Source organism: Bufo bufo, chromosome 5 (assembly GCF_905171765.1).
Source record: "Bufo bufo chromosome 5, aBufBuf1.1, whole genome shotgun sequence".
NCBI lineage: Eukaryota > Metazoa > Chordata > Amphibia > Anura > Bufonidae > Bufo > Bufo bufo.
The window spans coordinates 388,440,407-388,468,378 of record NC_053393.1 but is presented as its reverse complement, the minus strand read 5'-3'; the positions used below and the strand labels follow the sequence as shown (position 1 = coordinate 388,468,378).

Genomic DNA, 27,972 nt, shown 5'->3' with positions numbered 1-27,972 from the left:
TATCCCCCAAGTATCTATATAGATGTATATACTTATATATTGCTGGCAGGAGCATGACCCCAGTCCAGGTGCCCCCCCCCTAGCCTTACCATCCTGCATTTCTGCGAGGGAGTGACACCAGATGACTGGACAATTATGTCCAGCCTTGGGTCACTTCAAAAGCCAAGGGATCATTAAGATCCTTTTGATAAACATCTCCAGCCCAGCTGGAAATTTTTAACATAACAGAGATAGGGGAACAAATGTTCCCCTGCCTCTGTTTGTTACCACCCTCGGTGCGATAATTACTGCACCTGGGAGCGCGCTGCACATACCTCCAGGCGCGTACAGGGAAGCGCGAGCTGGTGCGGTGACATCATATTGCTGCGCCGGCCCACATGTCCTTGCCTGTGGGGTGGGTGCACGCCGCCGGATTTAAATAGTCCAGCGGCACTGCGCTCTTCAGTTGAGCCGTGCAGCCCAATACAAGAGAGGATCATCCCCTAGAGAGACGGCCATATACAAGCGGGAATCAACCCCTGGACAACGAGCATATTTGGATGAGTATTATAACCCTATACCACCAATGCTGCATTAACCCCTGCATTCCCTATACCACCAACGCTACCCCTGCATTAACCCTTGCTCCCCTGCATTACCCACTGCCACCTTTGCTCCCTATCCACCCCTACATTCCAATCCCATTAATACCTGCTGCTCCCCTGCAATAGCCCTGTATTAACCCTTTACTGGGCCAATATCCCCTGCAGTCGTGTTTTTAACCCCTTTGTCTCCCCATAGGGACAGAGTGTATAGCCAGGTTGGGTGGGCTGCTGATATTTATGTGTGTATGTGAAGTGTAATATTTAAATAGATTTGGGGAGGAATATTGTACTGTGTGTAGCGTAGTTTAGGCGTATTATTATAATAGTGTATTGTGTTATTATGTTGCGGTGTATATATATTATTGTTAGACTTGTATATTTGTATTGTGTAATAAATATTTTATTATTCATAATACAGTGTATAGTGTTTTTGGTCGCCGCCATAGTATATCGTAATAGCAGTAGTAATTCACACTTGGTTCAGGGAATTAGGTAAGGCAACAGAGTTAGTTTCTTTTATAGTATAAATAGGCGGAGTCAGCACTAGATGACTTACGCCTATGATTATTGAGATTAACCAAAATATCAATAATTAATAGTCCCTTTTAGGCCTCATGCACACGGACGTTTTTTTTTTGCGGTCCACAAAAACGGTTTCCATTGCTCCGTGATCCGTGTCCATTTTTTCATCCGTGGGTCTTCCTTGATTTTTGGAGGATCCACGGACATGAAAAGTGAAGAAAAAAAAGTCAAGTTTGCATTGAAAATGATAGTCATCCGTGTCCGTTTTTCCTATCTTGTGTGCATCCGTGATTTTTCACGGACCCATTGACTTGAATGGGTCCGTGAACCATTGTCCGTGAAAGGTCCTATTTTTTTCACGGACTGGAAAAACGGATCACGGACGTGCATTTTCCGATTTTTCCACGGACCCATTGAAAGTCAATAAGTCCGTGAAAAAAAATGGAAAATGGAACAACGGCCGCGGATGCACACAACGGTCGTGTGCATGAGGCCTTACACAGAGCATGAGCGGTTATAAGCTAGATGTATAGATATTAAATATGTGAATTAACTGAACATTGTTACTTTGCCTGGGGAGTGGGATTTCTTCATAACTCATGTATAAATCAGCATTTTTTTTCTTGCAAGTTTTAACCAGCTGCCAGGTTTCTTCTTTCCAACAGACCGGTCCACTGTGAAATGCTAGCTCTTTCGTTCTGGTTGACAACCATACATTCCCAGTGTAAAGCTGTCATAAAGACAAAGTACACATAATGAACGTGTTCTTTCCGAGCAGTTCATTATAGGAGCTGAAAAACAATCCTGCATATTTGCACTGTCAAGACACAGTCTCGGCAACAGATTATATTGGTTCTTTCCAAAGAAACACAGCAATGGAATTTTTAACTTGTAAAAAAAATTAACAGCCACCATTAAATTAGCCATGTTAAATCCAACAAAGGAACCGCATACATCACAGTATTTTCAGAAGTCTTTTATTTAACTAGATATAAAAGATATTGTCTACCACACTAGTCGGGAAATGACTCCAGTGTTGAATGTGGAAGCAAAATACATATTTTACAAAGTGAAAAAATAAATACTTCTGGGAATTCGAGGCTATACATCAATGTGCCATAAAAAAGTAGAGCAAATTTTCTAATTTTTGACAAAAATGTCTGTGCAAAGAAACAAAATGCATAAACAAATTACGGCTACATTAAGGCAATAAGAAAGGTATATAAAGAACATCTTTCCATAAAGTGACAGAGGTCATTTTCCCAGCTTTAGATTTGCAGGGTATTGCACCAAAATGGCCACCTTGGCTTTTACTATATCTGTGTAGCTTCCACCGCTCACGGTGGCAAAAAGTCTGACTCATTAGAACTGAGTAGATTACCAGATCTTTCAATGGGACATTAGAGGGTGAAAACCCTGCATACTACACATGTATAGTGAACACCCTAGGTGACCATAATGCCCGAGGAGAACAGTGAACAGGGTATACAGAAGCTAAAAATACTACACATGCAAAAACATAAAAAAGGACACATACTGAACCTGATAGTCTAAGCAAAACTAACATCCCTAAAAAACCTACAGAGAATTCTGAGCCAGCACCCAGCAATTTGTGCCCCTTGACCTAGATTCAAAGGCTGTTTATCTCGCACTTAAAAATAGTATTAATGGAGCACATAAAGCTATGTATCCATAGTAAAAAAAAAATAAAGGAAAATGACAACAAAAACACTAAGAAGCATAAATTAAGAAAAGCATCTAACACTGACTTAAAGGGATATAACTACAGGAATCAAATAAATAAAATATATCAAATGTAAGCAACTAAAATGTAAGACAAACTTCTAACCTAAAAAGAACAACTAGTGGGTTGTTCAAGGACAAGGTGGCAGAGTAAAAGGACTGTAAATTATTCTTCTAATAGGTTTTTTCTTCCTCTCTGTTCCGCTTCACAAAACCAAGTAGCCTTGTCATTTTAAACAGATTCATACTTTCCACAGATTCCGGTTTACTCTGCATGCCTAGCCCTTTAACAGTGTATCCATCACCCATCAGTTCTTCATTCACCAGGATATAGCAGCATCACTTGATTTGCCCTTTATGGCGATTACACAAGTTTCTAGTGAATTTATGAATAATCATGGCTGTGCCACCGTGTAGATGACTGGTACACTAACATTTAGTTAACAATCTAAGGCTACTTTCACATTGGAGGCACGGCTTCCCCGGATCTGGCAGTGCTGGAAGTTACCGAAATGCCCACCGGTCCCATTGACTATAATGGGGCCTGGCGGAGATCTGGCTGGACACAAAATGCTGCACTCAGCGGTTTATGTCCGGCCGATTCCCAGCAATCTATGCTGGAGAGCTGTGTCGCCAATGTGAAAACAGCCCAAGAACTAGCGGCAAGGAAATGGCTTCAATTTAAAACCCACCTATTTAAAAACCCTAAAACTTAACTGCCACCGTTGGAGCTAGTTTGGAACAGGACTGGGCTGCATTTGGCATAACAGTGGCTTATATAAAATAAAGGTCTGCTAATAGAAGAAAGGACTCGTCCATCCTGCTATCAGATCAGTTACATGGCAAACAAATGGAAGAATCCTTGTTTCCAGGCGTCTTCCAGCAGAAAGCTGCATCTTCTCTCCTCTTTAGTTGTAGCAAATTCAATGGTTGTAGCATTTTGGAGTGTAGTTTATGGTAATGTACATAGATACAGTTTTTTTTTTTTTTATTATTAAAAAGTGTCCAAGGCTTCACGATGTTTTTCTTCTTAAATAACAGTCAGATTTAACAAGCTTGTGTGTGTTGGCAAATAAACGTGCTGAACGTGATCCACCGAAGCCCGGCAAACTGGACAAGACTAAGAAGGGAAGGAAAGATTTTCGTTAGTACATTGCACTTGGCCTTTACTTGTCATACTGCTTAAAGGAAAATGCATCCCCTTAGAGAACACTTCACATTTTTTCATGTGTCTGAACATGACTGTTCAGAGGAGAGCGGGACTTCAGAATGAAGGGCCAGGAGCTGTTATAAACGCAATCTCTCCGTTTATCACTTTCTAGACAAGATTTCAAAATCAAGGCTCTGTAATTTGTTTAAAAAAAAAAAATAAAAAAAATTTCTGTAACGTCTGCACGTCACATATAACCTGCACTTATTTAAATAAGTAGACACTCTTAGGACAGGTCATCAATATCCAAATCGGTGGGGTTCTCACTCCTGGCACCTTCAGCAGGCACTGGATCCGCCCGCAGAGCACAATACACTGGGTAGTGCTCATGAATAGTACCGCAGCCCCGCTCCAATGATGCCCCCACCAATCTGATATTGTGGAACCATCCTATGGATAGTCATCAACATTACAGTCCTGGAAACCTCCTTAAAGGGGTTGTGCACCTGAGCAGACCTGCTAACACCAGCATACTTACCTCTTACTTACCTTATCTCCTTTGCTCCAGGGCCTCTGGCTGCTCCGCTAGACTCTGGATGTAGATTTTGTTTGACGCTGCTGCAGCCAATCACTGGCCGCAGCAGTGACCTGCGCCCCTTGTGTCATGACAAATGGTCTCATAACGTAAGGGGAGAAGGTCACCACTGTGGCCAGCGATTGGCTGCAGCAGAGTCTAACAGGAAGTTTACATCCAGACAGCCTAGCTGAGAAGCCATGGAGCAAAGGGACCGAGAGCCAGCACTGGGAAGCCGGTAAGTATGCTTCTCTTCATAGGTCAGCTCAAGAGGTTGCCAAAACCCCACAAAGGTGCACAACCCCTTTAAGGCCATTTGAGCCAATCAACTTTAATCAGATCGGTGTCCAAAGTGAATGTCTGCCCCTTTTTTCAGTTATCACCTGTACGGGAATTTCACAGATATTACATAGTGGGATACAAAGCCAAGTCCAAATTAAGAACTGAAAATATAGGGCAATTATTAAAATACAGAAAAGACTTTGCAGTTACCTGCAATTGGGTGGCACATCCCTCGCAGCACACCATATGCCCACACGGGCAGAAGGCAGAATTAATTTCCTCTTCACAGCACACCATGCACAGCATGGCTTCCTTCAGTTTCCTCAGCTTCTCCTGCAGCGCCTTTGTTTGCTGACAGCTGAGGCTCTCGCAGCTGTTACAGTCAAGAGTACTTTCAGAGGTCTTAAGGGGGGAACCCTGCCCACTATGGTCATTCCTCGGGTACAGATCCATAATGCCAGCATTGTACAAGGCTCTTCGTGCATGGTCGTAAACCTCCTTTGATGTCCTTTTAATGTCAAACACATATTTCTTGCCAACATTGATATTATCATTTAAAAATAACGAAGCCAAATGTCCTTTAAGATCTCGGCTGTACTGCATCATAACGGCGCTGGTAACAGTGTCACACCTGAAATGAAAAAGGTGCAAATTTACAGACATACAAGATTTGACCCAAACGCACCCAAATTTACAGTGTGCCCTAAAATCTCACACTGACAAACTGATGGCATTGCCCAGTATAATGAAAATATTGGTCAATAGGCAAGCACTTGAAAAGGGGTACCCTCATTACGAGGACCCGCCATCAGCAGTTACTGCTGGCGGAAGCTGCAGCCGAAAGATGTAGTAATGTATTCAAGTTATTTGAATAAGGGTCCATTCACACATCCGTAGTGCATTGCGGATCCGCAATACACCCGGCCGGCACCCCCATACAAATGCCTATATTTGTCCGCAATGGCGGACAAGAATAGAACAGTTTCTATTTTTTTCGGGAGCCGCGGACCGGAAGATCAGGGGCACATAGTGTGCTCTCGGCAGCCATTCCGTCCCCATAGAGAATGAATGGGTCCGCACCCATTCCGCAATTGCGGAACGGATGCGGACCTATTATTACGGATGTGTGAATGGAGCCTGACTGGACAAGTTCGCAAGAGCCCGAAAAGCTCAGTTATTAATAATTCACTTTGGTTCACAGTGGACCCACCACGAGGTCCCTATGCCCTAGGGGTTGTCTTCATATGGCAATGTAATATGTACAACTTGCTCGATATTCACATTACACAGTCCACCAACCTGTAAAACGCATGCGTTTCGGTGATTGCTCTGTAAAGGCCGCTGGCTGCTCTGGTGCTGATCACTTTAAAAAGGAGGACCAAACTATTTCCAGACTCCTTGGTTATTGTCAAGTATACATTCTTTCCTGACTGTGTTGCCATCTGGATAACAGGGTATGTAATCCTAATTTTTGGGGAACATAAAAAAAAATATATAAACAACACTTAATACAAATTTCCGTGGCACCAATAACATCCAGCTTTGTAACCTTTGTGAAACAGGGACCAGATGTTTAAACAGTAAAAGGTAGCGGCACACATTACGTATTACACAGGGGCTGCTAAACAGAAGATTTTAAAATTCTCATCTCTACAGTCCTGACATGTTCTGCATGTAAATTGACCTCCGGGGCCAATTTTGAAATCCGCAGCCTGTCAATTCTTTGTGCAGATTTTCCCTGAAGATTTCAATCTTTGCAACGCAAAGGGTGAAATACACAACAAAATGGGTCAAAATTTGGAACCTATTTATTTGCCGTGTGCCTAAGGCAGAGATCAGCAACCTCTCTGCAATTCAGTTGTTGTCAAACTACAACTCCCAGCATGCACACTTGATTAGCTGTGTGAAAAGGAAGATTCTGGGAGTTGTGGTTTCAAAAGAGCTGGCCTGTTAGAGGCTCCCCCTCAGGCTGTCCCGAGAATAACGTCTTCAGGGTGGCCATAAACAGAGTACACTACCCTGGTAATAGACTTTATCCTGACGTCAGAACTTCTGTAGTTAAAACATCGGCACAACAAAACAGCGAGCAGCCGCACGCGCTCTAAATGATGAGTATTTGTAACCTTTGTTCAGTACATTTGGCGTTCGTATTTGTACGGTTCTGTTCCAAAACAGGAAGCACCTGGGGTACACAAGCACCCGCTGCAAGACACATCACGGGTCGCCTGTTTTAACAACAAGTAGTTGGCATCAAAGTGCTTGTCTGAGATTTAAAATACATTTGGCAAAGAGTAGAACGTAAAAAAACAAAAACTATAATCTCGTGTTCAATCACCTACCGATCCAGCACTTTGTGTTCCCTACTGGTCTTTGGTTGCAGTGGTTCATATGTGATGTGATCAATGCAGTAGTGAACAGGATTTTTTTGTTTTCTTTTAATATTTCAAACTTTCCTTCTCTTTGCCAACTTTTTCCAAAAACGCAGATGTGGACCCATCAGCTGGATCAACCCTATTAAACCAGACAGACATACTGCCTGGTAAGTTGATCCTGCTGATTAGATGTTCCCTGTATGAAGCAGAGATGTTTACTGCGCACGTGCCAATGACGTCAACCTCCACCTGAAAAAGCCCTGCCATGTAGAAGGTCACAACATCAGCACATGTGCGGTAAAGAACCCGCCGGCAGGGAGACCCAAACCAGACGTGCAGATTAGAGAGGCGAGAGGGCATACACAGGAGTACAGGGCCAGGCCACTTGTACAATGAGGATACCTAGCCCTGTCACTCAAGGGAAAGGAGGCATGCCAAATCGATTAAAATCAGGATATCTCGCTCATTTGATTTTCCTTATAGAGCAGGGATGGCCAACCCAAGGCTCTCCAGCTGTTGCAAAACTACAATTCCCAGCATGCCCAGACTGCCTACAGCTAGCAGCCTACACCAGGGCATGGTGGGAGTTGTAGTTTTTCAACAGCTGGAGAGCCGCAGGTTGGCCATGCCTGTTATACAGGTATCACTTTAATCAACAGGATCAACCAACCTACCAGGCAGTATGCTTAGTTTAATAGGGTCGATCCCTTTGACAGGTCCTCTTCAAAACCAAACTTTCACATAATACCTAGTACCTACCTATTCATTGGACTGAAGTCTTCTTTGCAAATGGATACACCTTCAGGGCCTATTCCTATTACAAGCTTTTGTCCTTCCGAGTCTCGTACGGAATGCCACTCCACCCCGTAGTTTTCCAGCGTGGATATGATCTGAAGGACCTGGTACTCCGCCGATGCCTGGCTTAGTCCTTCCAAGCCTTTGTGCTTTTCAATAATACTGTAAGGTGACAAGAGAAGACATGGCGTTCACTTGGCTGAACATGCAAGAAGCATGACAGGAACAGATCTGGGCTTCTGCTTGCTGACAAAGCAACTGGAACTAATCTGTCGTGCAGGCTGAGCTATGTGACGGCCATGACTGCGCGTCCTCTGCTAATCTCTTCTCATAGACTTTCTAAACCCTGTTATCATGATTAGAAGATGGTCCGCTGCATGCACATATTGCTACAGCCTAATCTTGTTACAGTAAGGAAAGTTTTTTTTTTATATGTGTACACAGGCTGTAAATCCAGCAGAGCTTACGTCATGATGTTACCCTTTTCTCAGGCACAAACGCTGGGGTGATGAACAACAAGACTCAAGGCATGTCCCTATCTTACAGGCCAGGGTAATGCAGTACACAAGTAAGGCTACTTTCACACTGGCGTTTCTGGGTCCGCCTGTGAGATCCGTTTCAGGGATCTCACAAGCGGCACAAAACGGATCAGTTCAGCCCCAATGCATTCTGAATGGATAAGGATCCGTTCAGAATGCATCAATTTGGCTGCGTTTTATCTCCGTTGCGCTTTTGAGGCGGACACTAAAATGCTGCTTGCAGCATTTTGGTGTCCCGCCTGACGACGGGGAGCCAAACGGACAATGTAAGTCAATGGGGACGGATCCGTTTTTCACCGACACAATATGGTGCAATTGAAAATGGATCCGTCCCCCATTGACTTTCAATGTAAGTCAAGACGGATTCGTTTTGACTTAGACTTTTTTTTTTTTATGAATAATGCAAACGGATCCGTTATTAACGGATACAAGCGTTTGCATTATTGGTGCGGATCTGTCTGTGCACATAGAAGACGGATCCGCACCGAACGCAGGTGTAAAAGTAGCCTAAATGTTAAGGCTCATTCACACGACCGTATGAATGGGTCCACATCAGTTCCGCGGAATGGGTGCGGACCCATTCAATTCAACGGGGCTTCAAAAGATGACAGCACGCAGTGTGCTGTCCGCACCCGTAGTACTACCAATTCTTAATTGCATGTAGTTGAAAATTATGTATAGCCACTGAGTAATTCATTAAAATGTATCTGTATAGCGCTACCTGCAGTTTGTTTTTTTCTTATTTCTTAGTCCTACTTACTGAGAAGGTCGCACATGCTCAGTTTCGGAGCTACAGAAGAAAGACACGCCCCCAAGAAAGCACCCCCTCCCCCCCCCCCGAGCTGCCAGCTTGGTATAAATCTAGCAGAGCAATTGGAGCAATAAATGTGGAGAACCATGTGAGGTACAGGGCTGGTTAGAAAGAGCTTATGTACTATATGATGCCCGATTTTCATTTTTTTACATTTATCATGGGATAACCCCTTTAATTACACCGCACCACTGCTACAAGGGAGATGCCATGCAGGTAAATATTGAAGAGAACGGAGCCCCTTCAAACAGCTGATCGCCAGGAGTCAGATACTAACCAGGCCAGCAGATACCAGCTGATTGTCAGGGGTGCCACTGAGCAGATACTAACAAGGTCAGATTCACATATACCTGGCCATTCATTGTAATTTCCCTCCAGAGCAGTACAAAAGGGAAACTGATGTCAGGACTGATTCAATAGCTTTCTATGGCATCTTTCATGGCATCCTAGTGCCAGGCAGAAAAACAGAATGCATTTACTTGTTTGGCACCTTCAGGTTATGGTGTCTGGACTATGCACATGCACATACATCAGTTGTGTCCCCCAAAAGACAACTGTCCGGGCACAGCTGATATATGCGCACCAGGCCTACATCAGACATAAAATGATTAAACTTTGACCATTGCTTGTGTCACTTCTGCTAAAATTGAGCTTTAAGTAAAAAACACCAAACCTTGGTCACCACTTTAATCTTTAAGGGGTTGTCTCACCTGGAATATTGGTGGCATATCGCTAGGATATGGCACTAATATCAGATAGGTGAGGGTCCCATCTTTAGAACAAAGCACCCAAAGAGGAAATGGGCGGCCGCCCCCTATTCATTTCTGTGGGAGCGTCGGAAATTGCCAAGTTGCTCGTTCGGCTATTCTCAGTTGTTCCACAGAAATGAATGTAGAGCGCAGCAGGCAAGAGTGGCCATCTCCTCATTCACCCCTATGGAATTGCTGGAAATTTTCAGCACTCCTGTAGAAATTAAAGTATGGTGTCCACGCATGCGCTCTTGTTCTCTTTGAGAGCTTTGTTTTAGAGCTCGGGACCCGCACCTATCTGACATTGGTGGCAAGGGTGAAAGCTAAAAAAACTGTTGTATTATCACTTGTCCAAAAAAAAAGAAAAAAAACAGGGAATCCGATTTCTTGCAGTATTGTACAGAGCAGACCATATACATACCTTTCTAATGTCGTCGTTTCAAGCTCCTTTGCACAGAGATTCTGGTATCGAGCAGTGTTCTGATTATAATCTCCATACTCTAACTGGGCGATCAATGCACTCAGCTCTACCGCTTGCTCTGGGGAACACTGCAGACGACCAGCCAGGAGATCATCCTTTATGTGCACGAAATACATGTGCCTAATGGAAAGAGACAAAGAAAACACAATATGAAAAAAAAATACATTCTTTATTAATCCCTCGACACTTGCGTTATGTTAACCTTCCCAATAGCTTATACATTCCTTTATATTTAAAGTTCACAGAACAGGCAAGTTAGTGATCATTTCAAGAATTAATCAAATGAGCAAAATTAGGACCATTAAAAAGAGAGGTTCAGGAGCGGTCATCTTCTGCACGCTGATTCAGTTTATTTGGCCATATTCAGTTCTTTCAGTTTTTAAAAATGTAAACGATCTTCTGAGAAAGGTCTATCTAGTTCAGGGGTCAGCAACCTTCAGCACTCCAGCTGTTGTAAAACTACAATTCCCAGCATGCTCCATTCATTTCTATGAGAGTTCTGAGAAGAGCAGGGCAAGTATGCATGCTGGGAGTTGCAGTGTACAACACCTGGAGAGCCGGAGGTTGCCTACCCCGGATCTAGATTGAAGCTGGAACTTTCTCAGGAACCATTATAGGCAGGTAAACATTTTTTCCAGCCTTTAAATACCCATTATGCCATAATATGATCCATTTTCTTTCCTGGAGTAATTTCATAGTTTTTTTTTTAGGCCCTTGAGTTACATAATAGAACGATGATCCCCCCCAGGAACTCCTGTTGTGTCTATATTCAGAACAGGTCACCATCTCTTGACTTGAGCCACTCTACCAAAGGCTCCCACCCTTGGCTTGACATCACAGCGCCATTACTGGACAGGAACACCATGAAAAATGAGAACAGCTCAAAGAATAGGAAAACTCCTCCAAGCGGCTAAAGAAGTTACTCGTACTCCTCAATGGGTCGTAGTGATCAAGTCTACTTAGGTCGGTCAATCACTGCCAAAAAGTAAATAAGCCAGGAGCAGTTTTATATATTTATTTAAGAACCCGTTTTACAAAGCCCTGTAACATGGCCAGCATGTAATGTGCCCGGCACACACTGTACAGAAGGACAGAGACATAATTAGTTGGTTAATTGACACTATTTTAAGATAAAAACAAAGCGTGGGCAGGTACTGGAGATGCTGGAATTAACCGCACTCCTTTCCGGTGGAGACAGATGTCTATTAATATAAAATACAGGAACATTAACCTTCCCAAGGTGAGGATTTAAAAGATGTATGCAGTGTCAGGGGAGGAATTAACACACCTACAACATAACACTTACATAACAAACCAATTATGGAAGCAGAATACAAACAGCACATTAAGTGATGCACAGCCGAAAAGCAAGAATTAGATCATGATGCTCGCCTGCCTCTGGTAATGGGTCATCTTCCTTTCATCTAATCAGAGGCTAAGGAAAACTACACACTGAACATCAGTAGGGCCAAATTCACAAATTCTTATCTGTGTTGATCAGTCAGGACAGGGAGAAAAAAAAAATAATCTGTTATTTTGAGCATTAGTTGTGTTCAGTGTGTATCAGTTTCGGTCAGACCAGGTATTTTTGACTGGAGAAAGTCCTTCACACAGTCCTCTTCTTGTCAAAAATAAGGGAGAGTCCACATCACCATTATTTTCCTTTCTTCTAATCCACCAGAAGAACAGAAAAAAAAACAAAAAAAAAAAAAAACACACGGATCATGAGCATCAGTAATGCACATGTTGGCATCAGAAGAACGAAAACTAACAGTCATGTGAACTCTCCCTAACAAATGTCTGACAAAACAAACAGAAAAGGATGCAAACTGAACACAAACGATGCTCAAAATAACAAATCCCTTTTTTTCCCCTGACCGATTAGAAGAATGGAACGCTCAACAGAATGTGAACTCGGTCTAAGTATGTTGCATATGTTGGGGGTATACTTTGGCATATATACATGAGATTCCTGAACAAAGCTTAAAGGGGTATTCCAGTTACATTACGTTATCCCCTATCCACAGCATAGGAGACAACTAAGATTGGTGGAGGTCCTACCGCTGGGACCTACAGCGATGACGAGAACAGGGGCCCATTACCTCTTGCAACCCCTGAAATGAACGGAGCAGTCGGTTGAGCATGCACATGACCGCGCCATTAATTTCTATAGGAATTCCGAAGTTTGTCGAGCGCTGCACCCATCTACAGAACTCCCGTGGAAATTAATAGGGCAACAGCACACTTGCCCGACCAGCTGCTTCATTCATTTCAGGGAGTACAGGGTCCAATTCTTGTGATTGGTGGGGGTCCCAAACGTGATATGAACATACCCTTGAAGACATGTTCCTCTTGCCATGACTGTATGAAGCCCAAACATAGGAAAACGAGGGGAAGCAGTAAGGTATACGTCAGCTCAGCAGATCTCACATAACCAATTTATACTTCTGTTCTAACAGTAATGCGCGGGTGACAACTGCACTTTTTTAATTAGAATAAATTACTTGCTCATCTCCTGTATAATTTAACTGCGTCTAATTTAGGAGAACCTCTACAAGGATGTTAAAGCTTTGTTCTCCATACATTTGGGTAAAGTCCTTGTTCGTTGCTTTAGCTAAGCTCGGTAAAGCATTATCTCTCCGTTTTTTATATTTCCTGATGAATAAAAGCACAGCACGCTGCTCTATTGATCTATATGGGAGCCTGTCAAAAATTGATGAAAAATGGCTCCTAACAACAGCCATTCTCATAGATGTCATCCTTGCCTTTGCAAAAGATCACCAGGGAGTGGAGACATCCATACTCCGCCTGTGTAATGTGAACTGTACAAGCATGCACATGGCTGTATATTAAGTTATTATACAGTTTAGTAATACACTGGCCATAGGCCTTTACATTTTTCCACATGGTTCCCATTTCTTAGAGTCAGATGGTACCTGAGGAGGAAAAAATAAACAAATAGTCGCATGCGGTGTTACTTGTAAGGGTCCATTCACACGTCCGTGAACGTGTCTGCACCCATTCAGCAATTCTGCAGAACGGGTGCGGACTCGTTAATTCTCTATGGGGCAGGAATGGATGCGGACAGCACACAGTGTGCTGTCCGCATCCGCATTTCCGGAGCGCTCCCCCGATCTTCCGGCTCCAGAAAAAAATAGAACATGTCCTATTCTTGTCCGCGGACAAGAATAGGCAGTTTTATGGGGGTGATGGCCAGGTGTATTGCGGATCCGCAATACACTACAGATGTGTGAATGGACCCTTAGAGGAATATTTGTAAAAAATGGAAGTGGGGCACTCATTTTTTACAATTATTCTACTTTTCAGACTGGGTGCTGTCTGTTAGTGGGAGCACCTCTGTTTAGATCACCACCTCATCCGAGTGCGACATTACTTTATACTCCTTAGAGGAATATGCTGCCCTACAGAGGAACAGTTTGGTGGCACATAGAGTACCTATGGGCCTATAACATGGACATTTTGTGGGCAGCTGGAGAATGCCCCTGTACACAGCCTTCCAAAGATCCAACTCTTATTAAAGTTGAAAATTCGGTGCCCCACAATTAACATAACCTGAGCACGGTTAATACACTACAATCACAATGGGAATAATTAAAGTAAAAAAAAAATATAATGTATTGGATCGCAATCAAAATTGAGGACAAATCCCATTTGCTTTGGGAAACAGTATTTATAATACCATAACTTTCTACAAAGTTTTTAGGAGTTCATAGACCATCGATCGGAAACAGTTTTCCATGTTTAAAAAAGTAGAAGACTATAAAACCTAGTGCTTGGAGCGGACAGATCAGCAGCCACTGCCATCGGGGAGGAGGAAGGCTCAGCACCTGGTGTTCTCTCCTTACAAACCTCATTGTGTGGTGACCTTTCCCCTACTTACACTGAACAACAGCGTTAGAGCTCGTTCACACAACCGTATGTCTTTTTCAGTGTTTTGCGGGCAGTTTTTCCCGGATCAGTTTATTTTTTCCAGTAGTGTTTCCGGTTCTGTTTGGCATATACAGTAATTATATAGAAAAAATTGGGCTGCACATAAAATTTTCGATAGATAGTTCCGCAAAAACGTAATGGATACGGAAGACATTCCGTATATGTTCCGTTTTTTTTTTTTTTTTTTTGGGACCCATTGACTTGAATGGAGCCACGGAACGTGATTTTCAGGCAATGTTCTATCTTCCAACGGAATGGAAATTGAATGCATACGGAGTTCATTCCATTTTTTTTTTTGCGGAACCATTGAAATGAATGGTTCCGTATACGGAACGAAAAAAACGTCCATGTAAACGAGCCCTTATACAGTCAGGTCCATAAATATTGGGACAGCGACACAATTCTAAAATGTTTGTCTCTATACACCACCACAATGGATTTGAAATGAAACGAACAAGATGTGCTTTAACTGCAGACTGTCAGCTTTAATTTGAGGGTATTTACATCCAAATCAGGTGAACGGTGCAGGAATTACAACAGTTTGCATATGTGCCTCCCACTTAAGGGACCAAAAGTAATGGGACAATTGGCTTCTCGGCTGTTCCATGGCCAGGTGTGTGTTATTCCCTCATTATCCCAATTACAATGAGCAGATAAAAGGTCGAGAGTTCATTTCAAGTGTGCTATTTGCATTTGGAATCTGTTGCTGTCAACTCTGAAGATGAGATCCAAAGAACTGTCAGTATCAGTGAAGCAAGCCATCATTAGGCTGAAAAAACACAACAAACCCATCAGAGAGATAGCAAAAACATTAGGCGTGGCCAAAACAACTGTTTGGAACATTCTTAAAAAGAAGGAACGCACTGGAAGACCACGGAACAACAACTGTGGTGGATGACCGAATAATTCTTTCCCTGGTGAAGAAAACACCCTTTGCAACAGTTGGCCAGATCAAGAACACTCTCCAGGAGGTAGGTGTATGTGTGTCAAAGTCAACAATCAAGAGAAGACTTCACCAAAGTGAATATAGAGGGTTCACCACAAGATATAAACCATTGGTGAGCCTTAAAAACAGGAAGGCTAGATTACAGTTTGCCAAACGACATCTAAAAAAGCCTTCACAGTTCTGGGACAACATCCTATGGACAGATGAGACCAAGATCAACTTGTACCAGAGTGATGGGAAGAGAAGAGTATGGAGAAGGAAAGAAACTGCTCATGATCCTAAGCATACCACCTCATCAGTGAAGCATGGTGGTGGTAGTGTCATGGCGTGGGCATGTATGGCTGCCAATGGAACTGGTTCTCTTGTATTTATTGAGGATGTGACTGCTGACAAAAGCAGCAGGATGAATTCTGAAGTGTTTCGGGCAATATTATTTGCTCATATTCAGCCAAATGCTTCAGAACTCATTGGACGGCGCTTCACAGTGCAGATGGACAATGACCCAAAGCATACTGCAAAAACAACCAAAGAGTTTAAGGGAAAGAAGTGGAATGTTATTCAATGGCCAAGTCAATCACCTGACCTGAATCCGATTGAGCATGCATTTCACTTGCTGAAGACAAAACTGAAGGGAAAATGCCCCAAGAACAAGCAGGAACTGAAGACAGTTGCAGTAGAGGCCTGGCAGAGCATCACCAGGGATGAAACCCAGCGTCTGGTGATGTCTATGTGTTCCAGACTTCAGGCTGTAATTGAGTGCAAAGGATTTGCAACCAAGTATTAAAAAGTAAAAGTTTTATTTATGATTATTATTCTGTCCCATTACATTTGGTCCCTTAACAAGTGGGAGGCACATATGCAAACTGTTGTAATTCTTAACCGTTCACCTGATTTGGATGTAAATACCCTCAAATTAAAGCTGACAGTCTGCAGTTAAAGCACATCTTGTTCGTTTCATTTCAAATCCATTGTGGTGGTGTATAGATCCAAAAATGTTAGAATTGTGTCGATGTCCCAATATTTATGGACCCGACTGTATATACCATCTGCAGCAAACCTCTAGACTGGTACTCTACACAGCCCCATGGTTCATGAGCCTCCACCATGTACATAAAACAGATCCATCTCCATTCCTGGCATGGTGGTCAAGGCAGTTGGGCACCACCACCATAGGGAGAGAAAAAAAAAAAAAATCATAGGTAGTTCAGGTAAAAGCTCCCTCCCGACACATTGCCAATTTATACACAGCAATGACAAGCTATAGACAGATAGCAGGCAATTGAAAAAAATTCTAAGAAAAGCAAAAGCTTAAAGGGGATTTCAAGCGTGACAACTTATCACCTATCCATAGGACAGGAAAAATAAAGTGATCAGTGGGATCAAAACGCTGGGACCTCAACCTATGGCAGGAACATGGATCCTGTGTCCCCTGTTTGAATGGGGTGGCAGTTGAGAGGGTACACCGACGCTCCTTGTAGACTCTTTGGGAATGCCGGAGATAGCCAAGCACTGTACTCTACTGTACTAAATTCAGCAGTCCCATAGGTTTCAAGTTCAGTGGCAGTGTGCACACTCAACCTTCGTACCAGGGGTCCCTGGTTCTAGTAATCATTTAGCATAGGTATTAAAATGTGCTTAAAGGGGTTCTCCGGACTATTATTAAAAACACTTCTTTTTAATGTCCTGTGGAAGGAAGATTGTTAGGTTAATACTTCCCAATCCCTCGTTCCACTCCTGCCGCCGTCCCCGCTAGGCTCATACAAGAAGTCTGCTCTTCCGCCTGGGCCCCGGATTGGATGCGAGCGCTTCTTCTTTTCCTGTTTAGCTGTATTTACTACTAAGGAAAAGAAGTGCACATCTCCGGTTGGAACCCAGGCGGAAGAGCGCGCAGCCTGTGTGAGGGCAGCGGGACGGTGGCATCAGCGGAGTGGTGGATGGGTAAGTATTAACCTAACCCTAACGATCTTCCTTCTGCAGGGCATTAGAAAGAACTGTTTTTAGAAGTAGTCCGATGCTGTGGCTAAAGCTAAGAGTAAAAGCGCCAGCGTGCTATATTATGAAGAGAAATTAATCATGGAGGAATATGTTGATTCGGAAGGTACAATAAGTACGCTTTAAACTGGTATGCAAAAAAGGGAAGGCAGACACTGCAGCTTCTGCATAGAAACAAGAAACGCCGGCCAACCAGGCAGTCTCCTCTTACACCAATCTATATTCACCATCACAAGCTATCTGCATGAGGTTACTAGGAGTCAATGACCCGCTGTTACCCAGCGCTATCATATTACAGAGTCATGAGACTTACTGGTAGAAATATTTAACCATAGTACGCAGCGTGCTTTAACAGAGGCAAAGACAATGAGGAGTACGCAGAGCGTAGGTGTAAAGATGTAAGTGAAGTGTATGGCTGATGTCCTTCACATCCACATTATACAGAGCAGAAACAGCAACGTGTCGCGAGACAATAAGTTGCGCATCAGGGTACAACTGCATTGCAACATTTATTATAGTGATTAGGGATGAAACATCCGAAGTCAATTCGCATAAAACTTTGTTAGAATACTGCACGAAGCGAGCGCTCTGTACAGTATTAGAATGTATTGGCTCTGATGAGCCGAAGTTATTACTTTGCGAAGACTTCGGGTAATAACTTCAAAAACTAATTTCTACTGTTAAAACCCTTTTCCCGAACTCGAGTTCGGTTCCAAGGTACCACTTGTGTGCATGAGCCCTAAAGCATGGGCAGACCAAGTCCTCGAAGGCGAGAGAGACTCGGGAGGAGATCTGTTAAGACCAGCGTTGTGTGTGTCTTAATACGTCCTGCGGAGGAGATTTCCGGTGTAATGTGCTCGATAGTTTAAAGTGTTCAGCTTTGGAGGTTCAACCTGCAGCCCACCCACTTTTGTAAAAAAAATAAAATAAAATGTGGTAAAAGTGTAAGAACTGTGAATTATTTTGTATACCAGAAAACTGGCATAAAAGCTTAATAGAACTCCTCTGTGTAGCCCCTTTGGAGAGGCGTTCCAGAGGGTTCTGTATGGGAGTAACCCCAAATTAACTGAATTCTCGGATAGGGATGTCGAAAAAAAAATTTATTTGCTTTTTTAAAAAAACTCTGATTATCCCTTAAATTGTCATGAAAAGCTATAAAAAGGAAAATAAAAATCTCCATATGTAAAACACAACCACTTGCCTCCCTAGTTTACACCAGTCTATTAACTGGCATCTGCACGTTAGGAAATCCTCAGACAGCACTAATAAATTATTCACAAATGCTGTACCTACGCACAATATACAAAGCATATGGAAAAAGAAGGAGCCGCCGTGGTTTTTACAATGTAAAATTGCACGCAGAAGACGTCTGCATGGCACCAAACATTTTTTGCTTTTAGGTGTCTGTACTGTACTTCCTGAAAAAAAAAATGTCAACCGCCACCCAGAGCTGGAAAAAAAAAAAGCTGAGCCAGATACAGCGGGAGGGAGTTTCCTGCGCGGCTGTTATTATAGGTCATACGAAACCATGTCTGCTATACGAGGTTACTACAGGGCAGGCTCAAAATGCAAGAGGTTAACCAGAGGCACTTTACTGCCCTAAACACAAGTAAGGAGGAGACAACTTAAAAAGTTTAAACCCAAAACACACTCACTGTTCTGCGAGACCTTACTGTACGTCACCTCCAGCAAATACCATACGATGCCACGTGTGGAGCGCTCTCCACTTGTAAAGTCATACCTGCTGATTGTTTACATTCACAGTAATCAAAGAAATGAGCATTCAGCCACAGCCTGGTGACAAGTCTCCTCTGGTCATCAGTCTCCTATAAGAGTGGACTTCCATCATTTTTCTGTCTAGCAAAGTATTAATAAGGAATACCGTGGTCTAACCCAACATGAAGGGGCTGAAATCTAACAACAATTGATAAATTAGGAATAATCTTTAAGAAAGTGTACTGTCACAAGGATACAACCCCAGCAAGTCCCACTAAAGGGGCTTTTTCTGGACAACAGTGATCCCTCAAAGTACAATAGCCTCAGGATACAATATTTTCAACATACAATGGTCTTTTCTGACCCATCGTAAGTTGAAACTAGACTTAACACAATGCCTCAGACTCAAGATACAACCAATCAAGGCCTCTTCTCTGGTTAAATAGCTGGATTAGTTGCTAGTTACCAGCTATTCCTAAATGTTATATGTAAGGACTTGTTTTATCTTTCTTAGTTATCTGATTATTTTTCTTAAATCTTCATTTTCTCTCATCTTGGATGGAATTATGGGGCTTTAGAACAGATTACTCAACTTACAATGGTTGTTCAGGAAACCAATTAATATTGTATCTTGAGGGACCACTGTATACTTTTCATTAGTAAGCCACCTCCCCCACCAAGAATAAGCTGATGCCAAGACACCCTCCTTCTGGGACCCTGGCAATCAGATGTAAACGAAGAGAGAACCTGGCAATTAGTGTTTCATTTCTCTGCAGCACCACCATAGGAGAAACTAAGCATTACACTCTTTCCATTGACATCAGTGGGCTGTCCACATAATGCACTGACACAACAGGTCCTCCAGAATAAAAGGCCTTACTTGTAACCACCTTCCATTCTGACAAATACAAGGAGCTACCCCTAGAATGGCATATCAACGCTTCTATTTGTCCACATCTACAATGGGTAATTATTTTCTTCTATGATCAGTTATTGTGAGTTTTACCTGGTCTGCTCTTGAAGAATGAGATGGGGCTCCACAAAGAACTTGACTCTTAGCTTCATCCTGAAGGGAGCCAGCCCGTCCATCTGCTGGGATATCCGGTTTCGCAGATTCAGCCATAGACTTTCTCCTTTACTTCCAATGAACTGTAAGCCAAAGTAATCCACTTCAATAATGCCCAGTCGTTCACAAACCTAAAATCCAAGGAGTAAAGAAGCGTAAGTAAAAAACAAGTCAACTCTGGATGATTCCTTAGACGGGAAACATCTGTTAGATCTTTACCATGAAAAAAGTCACTGTGAAAAGGCCACTAGAGCTAGAAGAGCTCCAGATATAATAACTAACAACCCCCTGATCAGCAGTTCTCTACTGCAAAACCAGATAGACACGCTGGTCATCAGTAAGCAGGTTCAGCCTCCGAGCAAGTGAGCAAATACACTAAACATTCCTGCTCCACTGCTAACACAGAAGTACAAATAGCAGCAGTACTTTAAGCCAATAGCATCCAATATATACCTGACCGCTCCGATAACCAGGTGTGTACCTTGGTATATACTCCGTACCATCTAGCTTACAAAAACACGCACACATTGACAGGGATATAGGACAGATACCGAAGATTTGTTCTAGATACTTCTGCAGTTCCATAAACCCGAACGGAGTTGTTTCGGTGACAAACACATCAATTTCTTAAAGCCCCATTCAGATGAATAGGACAGTTGTAGACATTTCAGCAACAAATCTGTCACTTGTGACTCTGGACTTACGCCCTATGTCTCGAGAAAGGCCTCATGCACACAACCGGTTTTTTGCGTTCCATATACGAAACCATTCATTTCAATGGGTCCGCAAAAAAAAAAATAATAATAATAATGTACACGGAGTTCCGTATTCCGTTTCAAGATAGAACATGTCCTATTATTGCCCGCAAATCACATTCCGTGGCTCCATTCAAGTCAATGGGTCCGCAAAAAAAAAAAAAAAAAATACGGAACACATACGGAAATGCATCCGTATGTCTTTCGTATCCGTTCCGTTTTTGCGGAACCATCTATTGAAAATGTTATGCCCAGCCCAATTTTTTCTATGTAATTACTGTATGCGGAACCATTCACTTCAATGTGGCTCAGAAAACGGAAATGACTTTGTGTGCATTCCGTGTCCGTACGTCCATTCCACAAAAAAGATAACGGGTGCTACATAGACGTTATCCGTATTTTTTTCTGCGGATCTGTGTTTTGCGGACCACAGAATACATACAGTTGGGTGCACGAGCCCTAAGGCTACTTTCACACTTGCGTTAGGTGCGGATCCGTCATGGATCTGCACAGACAGATAAGTTCAGATAATACAACAGTCTGCACCCATTCAGAACGGATCCGTTTGTATTATCTATAACATAGCCAAGACGTCTTGAACACCATTGAAAGTCAAAGGGGGACGGATCAGTTTTCTATTGTGCCAGATTGTGTCAGTGAAAACGGATCCGTCCCTATTGACTTACATTGTGTGTCAGGACGGATCAGTTTGGCTAATTTTCATCAGACGGACAACAAAACGCTGCAGGCAGCGTTTTGGTGTCCGCCTCCAAAGAGGAATGGAGACTGAACTGATGCCTTCTGAGCGGATCCTTATCCATTCAGAATGCATTAAGGGCAAAACTGATCCGTTTTGGACCGTCTGTGAGAGCCCTGAACGGATCTCACAAACGGAAACCAAAATGCCAGTGTGAAAAATAGACCAATGCTGAGGGAGTAAGCAGCTGCAGCGGTCATGTGTGGTATCCAAAACATATGATGACATGGCTGCAGCAGCAGGGAGGGTAAGAGTGCAGCGCTGGAGCAGGGTGGGTAAAGTTTTTTTTTTTTTATTGCTATTATTTTAATAGCTTAAGAGCCTTAAAGTTCCAGTACTGCAGGCAGAAGCCTAACCCACTGCTGTATAGTAACACAAGTTTAAATATAATTTTCTCTGAAATGGGCAATGTATAATGGAATAAAAAAAATGAATCAAGCCAGCAAAGGAGACAATATGGAGAATCACAATACATTAGTAAGAGCCTTGTATTAACTTGCTCTACATGATACATGCCACTTGCTGAAGTGAGACAACCCCTTTAAAAGGCAGAGCTCTACCAAGAACCAGCAAGTCACAACTTTTAATGAAAGTATCCAAATTTCCGATAATAAGCTCCTCCACGGCCAAGACAATGGCTTGGACTAGAATACATATAATCCGAGCTGATTTTCCAGACGCGCCGACAGCTGTTTGTTAGAAACAATTGCTTTATTATGGTCTACGGCTATGAAGAGGCTACTTTCAATCACTATATACATAGTAGCCCTTCATCTACAGCACTGCTGTCAGGAGAAGAGAACCATTAGAACCAGTAATAGCCCTAGATCTGCAACGTCAGTATGGTCTTGTAACGGAGTATGTGTGTGAATGCACATGAACGTCCAGCGCTGACTCCTGGAGCCCAAAGTGAAGTGCTCCAACACCATGCTCCAGATATAGAACTGAACTCCAGTAACCCTCTGCAAATCTTCAGCCGTCCCAACAGTCAGCAGTGAGCTGGAATGTCAGAGCTGAATAAAATTCTGACGCATGTATTAATCATATAAAAAACCGGGGTTTTATCATTCCTGTGCGATTATTGAGCAGTTCACTCCATGTCGGCCAGAGCTCCAGAATAACAGGACGGATCAGGCACTGGAAACCTGACCAGTCTTCACAACACAGCCTAATGGCATGGTCCTCAGCTCTGACCTGAAGGTCACAAGATGTATGTGTTCTCACCAGGATAGAACTGTATCGGTCTCAAGCGGCTATAAAACTACTACTCCCAGTCAGTGTTCCCTCTAAGCCGTCTAGCAATTATTGTGGCCCCGCGCACAAGTTTAATTAGTCCGCTCAGCAGTCATACAAAATGCCCACACACTTGATAAGTTCTTCCGAACTTCCTCCTTCTGTGTGCGCGCCGCCTACCACATATTCCTGCGCTACTGCTGCCTGAAGAGGAGCAGTGCACAGGGAGAGGTAACATGGAGGCGGCGGCGCCATTAGAAGCTAGACTCCGTTCTGAGACGGAGAGCTGCCTGCTACATAGGTATGCTGGGGGCAGACCTGGAGGGCATGCTGCTGCAGAACACAGGGGGTGAAACCACTGGCAGGGACACACCATCCCATCCCAGTGATAGTCTGTCATTCACCCCTTGTGTTCGGCAGCAGCATGCCCTCCACCTATATACAGCCTACAACATGTAGACTGTACATAGGTATATCTCATATCTATCTATCCCACAGGGGTTATATTGTTCGGCATGGTGTAACCTCCATACATTTGCTGTACAGTATACATTATAATCCATACACTATGCCGTTCAGTATACAGTATAACACCTAAATGGTGGGGTTATGTTGTATACTGTACGGCGTGGGGTATACCGTATACTGTACAGCATGGTGCAGGGGTTATACCGTACAGCATGGTGCAGGGATTATACCGTATTCTGTACAGCATGGTGCAGGGATTATACCGTATATTACACAGCATGGTGCATGGATTATAGTGTATTCTGTACAGCATGGTGCAGGGATTATACCGTATATTACACAGCATGGTGCATGGATTATAGTGTATTCTGTACAGCATGGTGCAGGGATTATACTGTATATTACACAGCATGGTGCAGGGATTATAGTGTATTCTGTACAGCATGGTGCAGGGATTATAGTGTATATTACACAGCATGGTGCAGGGATTATAGTGTATATTACACAGCATGGTGCAGGGATTATACTGTATATTACACAGCATGGTGCAGGGATTATACTGTATATTACACAGCATGGTGCAGGGATTATACTGTATATTACACAGCATGGTGCAGGGATTATACTGTATATTACACAGCATGGTGCAGGGATTACACTGTATGCTCTTTAATGTGATAATTATCTTAGGTTTTTCTATCGCCCACCTATGATGGCGCTGTGCCCAGCTCTGAGCAGACCCCACTCAGCAGCTGCCAAGGCTTGGAGGGAACACTGCTCCCAGTATGCCTTGGCAGGCTGGGGTTATCAGGGCATGCTAGGAGAACCACAGGTTGTAGACAACAAATTCATTTGAAGGGGCATTCCAGTTACAAGTGAACCCCTATCCACATGATTGGTTGGAGTCTGAATGCAAGAAATCCTTAGGGGGCCCCGCCCCCCCCAAATCATAGGAATGGAGTCCTGGATTTCCCAGTTGAATGGAGTGGCAGTCAAGCATGCACACTGCCCATCTCAAGCTGTCCCACAAAGATGGATGGAGAGGTAGCAGACATGCTCAAAATGCCCAAATACTAATGTCCATGACTATACTATGAATGGTATGCCACAGAGTCGGCAGATCAGCGGTCTCCAACCTGTCACGACAATTTCAGCATATGGATGTCAGGGGGTTTTGGGAGCTGAAATTTTGTAATTAAAGCTCTGCTGGAGATTGGTCTAGATCAGTGATAGGCAAACTGTGGCTCTCCAGCTGTTGCAAAACTACAACTCCCACCATGCCCTGCTGTAGGCTGAAAGCTGTAGGCAGTCTTTGCATGCTGGGAGTTGTAGTTCTGCAACAGCTGGAGAGCCGCAGTTTGCCTATCACTGGTCTAGATCAAACTTTCCAAACAAGTCTCACTTTCCAGGTCTTCTGTGCAGCTTCCTACATACATGAAAGCAGAAGATAAGCATCTGATGAGGTAAGATGTTTACCCAGCAAAAGAGACTTATCCAACTTCCTGGAGGAACAGGCGGCCTGCAGTGCGGTGCTTACATAGGACCCCAACCTGGGCAGTGCGGTGCTTACATACCGTAGGACCCCAACCTGGGCAGTGCGGTGCTTACACAGGACCCCAACCTGGGCAGTGCGGTGCTTACACAGGACCCCAACCTGGGCAGTGCGGTGCTTACACAGGACCCCAACCTGGGCAGTGCGGTGCTTACACAGGACCCCAACCTGGGCAGTGCGGTGCTTACACAGGACCCCAACCCGGGCAGTGCGGTGCTTACACAGGACCCCAACCCGGGCAGTGCGGTGCTTACACAGGACCCCAACCCGGGCAGTGCGGTGCTTACACAGGACCCCAACCCGGGCAGTGCGGTGCTTACACAGGACCCCAACCCGGGCAGTGCGGTGCTTACACAGGACCCCAACCCGGGCAGTGCGGTGCTTACACAGGACCCCAACCCGGGCAGTGCGGTGCTTACACAGGACCCCAACCCGGGCAGTGCGGTGCTTACACAGGACCCCAACCCGGGCAGTGCGGTGCTTACACAGGACCCCAACCCGGGCAGTGCGGTGCTTACACAGGACCCCAACCCGGGCAGTGCGGTGCTTACACAGGACCCCAACCCGGGCAGTGCGGTGCTTACACAGGACCCCAACCCGGGCAGTGCGGTGCTTACACAGGACCCCAACCCGGGCAGTGCGGTGCTTACACAGGACCCCAACCCGGGCAGTGCGGTGCTTACACAGGACCCCAACCCGGGCAGTGCGGTGCTTACACAGGACCCCAACCCGGGCAGTGCGGTGCTTACACAGGACCCCAACCCGGGCAGTGCGGTGCTTACACAGGACCCCAACCCGGGCAGTGCGGTGCTTACACAGGACCCCAACCCGGGCAGTGCGGTGCTTACACAGGACCCCAACCCGGGCAGTGCGGTGCTTACACAGGACCCCAACCCGGGCAGTGCGGTGCTTACACAGGACCCCAACCCGGGCAGTGCGGTGCTTACACAGGACCCCAACCCGGGCAGTGCGGTGCTTACACAGGACCCCAACCCGGGCAGTGCGGTGCTTACACAGGACCCCAACCCGGGCAGTGCGGTGCTTACACAGGACCCCAACCCGGGCAGTGCGGTGCTTACACAGGACCCCAACCCGGGCAGTGCGGTGCTTACACAGGACCCCAACCCGGGCAGTGCGGTGCTTACACAGGACCCCAACCCGGGCAGTGCGGTGCTTACACAGGACCCCAACCCGGGCAGTGCGGTGCTTACACAGGACCCCAACCCGGGCAGTGCGGTGCTTACACAGGACCCCAACCTGGGCAGTGCGGTGCTTACACAGGACCCCAACCAGTACAGCGTGGGGCTTACACACGACCCCAACCAGTACAGCGTGGGGCTTACACACGACCCCAACCAGTACAGCGTGGGGCTTACACACGACCCCAACCAGTACAGCGTGGGGCTTACACACGACCCCAACCAGTACAGCGTGGGGCTTACACACGACTTACATACGACCCCAAGCTGGGCAGCGCGGCAGCCACACGGCCCCAACCTGTACAGTCAGGTCCATGAATTGTTTTGTGGTGTAGTCACACTTCTTTACACATACAGTAAATAACAACACAACTCACCGCAATCTTTGCCCAACATCTACCCTGTAATAAGCCAAAAACAAACACACAGCCAGCAACATCCTGACCCACCTGTGCCCGAGCCCTTCCTACAGGATGAGGGCTTCACTGTGATCCAGGGGGCTATAGGGGAACCTTTCACCACCATCATACATTGTAAAGACTCCTAGCACAGGCTGCTGGGCAGAGGATACCCACCCCAGCCTGGCAGCTGTCGTACCCCTCACAGTTATGCCCAGCACCTCTAGTCTGGCAGCAGCTGAGGATGCCACCATAAGTGGGCAGAAAATAGTTAACAAAATAGCTGGTAGAAAAGTAGGATAACACCTCAAAGCAATACAAAAGTTCAGAGCCCCAATATGAGCGTGTACCTGATTGAGGCAGTCCTCCCCATTAGCCTTGGCATCCACCACCACCTCCATGACCACCGAGTCCGGTCTCGTCACATAGCACAGCATGCTGGCACAGAGGGCGCCTTCTCTCTATGGATAAAACTATACAGCGACCTGAAGAGCTGTGCCCCCTTCTCCGCGAGCGGCCTGTGTGGTAGCCGGGCACCCCCGGGGGTATCTGCATGTAGAGGACGGAACGCAGGAAGGCGCCTGCTGGCAGCAGCCTCCACACAAGGGAATAAGGAGCTCGAGCAGTCTGTTCCCGTCTGCCTGGCACACAAGCCCCGCCTCCCTTCGCTGTAAGTCACGCCCATACACAGCGATTGGTTCACTGGAAGCCGCTCAAGAGACAGGAGTTTAGCGCATGCGTGATGGCTAAAATTGAAGCCGGGAGCAAAAAGGGCTAGACATCCCGTTCCAGCAGATCACAATCCGCAGACACATCGGCGCTATATCGCTGTAATGTGAGGGAAGACACCTGGTGGCCAAAGGGTGAATATGCTGTCTGTGTCCAAACTGGTGAAAGACCACAGAGCCCGTGTAGAAGCTAACTACAGCCTGCAGGATCAGCTCAGTGACATACAGTTACATTAATCACAAAAAGTTATGGATATTTGGCTTTTGAAACAATAAAAAGTTCACACTACAGTGATATTATATCATGAAAGGGGTTGACTCTAGTATATTCCCCAATTGTCTGATAGGCGCGGGTCCCAGCAGTGGAACCTGCACCTATGTCCTTAACGGAGCCCCGTAAAATGGTGGCTGGAGGACTCCGGTCCGGCCACCACCAAGTGCTCTCCCCATAGAAGTGAATGGGAGCGCATGCACCGCCATGACCGGTCACCGCTCCCATTCACTTCTATGGGCCAGACGGAAATAGCTGTGCCAGCGCTCAGCTATTTTTGGCGGCCACATAGAAATGAATGGAGGGCGGCTGCGCAGAATGCCTCCACCACTTTCAGC

The 27,972-nt window shown here is 44.9% G+C and overlaps 1 protein-coding gene across 1 annotated transcript; it reads right to left on the bottom strand.

Moving 5' to 3' along the window:
• Positions 1-3,834: 3,834 nt before the first annotated feature.
• LOC121001529 (myosin regulatory light chain interacting protein) lies at positions 3,835-27,257 on the bottom strand. The gene is made up of 7 exons (XM_040432632.1): positions 26,986-27,257; positions 20,214-20,404; positions 10,543-10,722; positions 7,987-8,184; positions 6,155-6,319; positions 5,066-5,486; positions 3,835-3,969 (listed from the first exon to the last, which is right to left on the bottom strand). Exons 1-7 carry the CDS (start codon positions 27,070-27,072, stop codon positions 3,880-3,882), a joined length of 1,332 nt encoding a protein of 443 aa, XP_040288566.1. The 5' UTR covers positions 27,073-27,257; the 3' UTR covers positions 3,835-3,879.
• Positions 27,258-27,972: the final 715 nt, after the last annotated feature.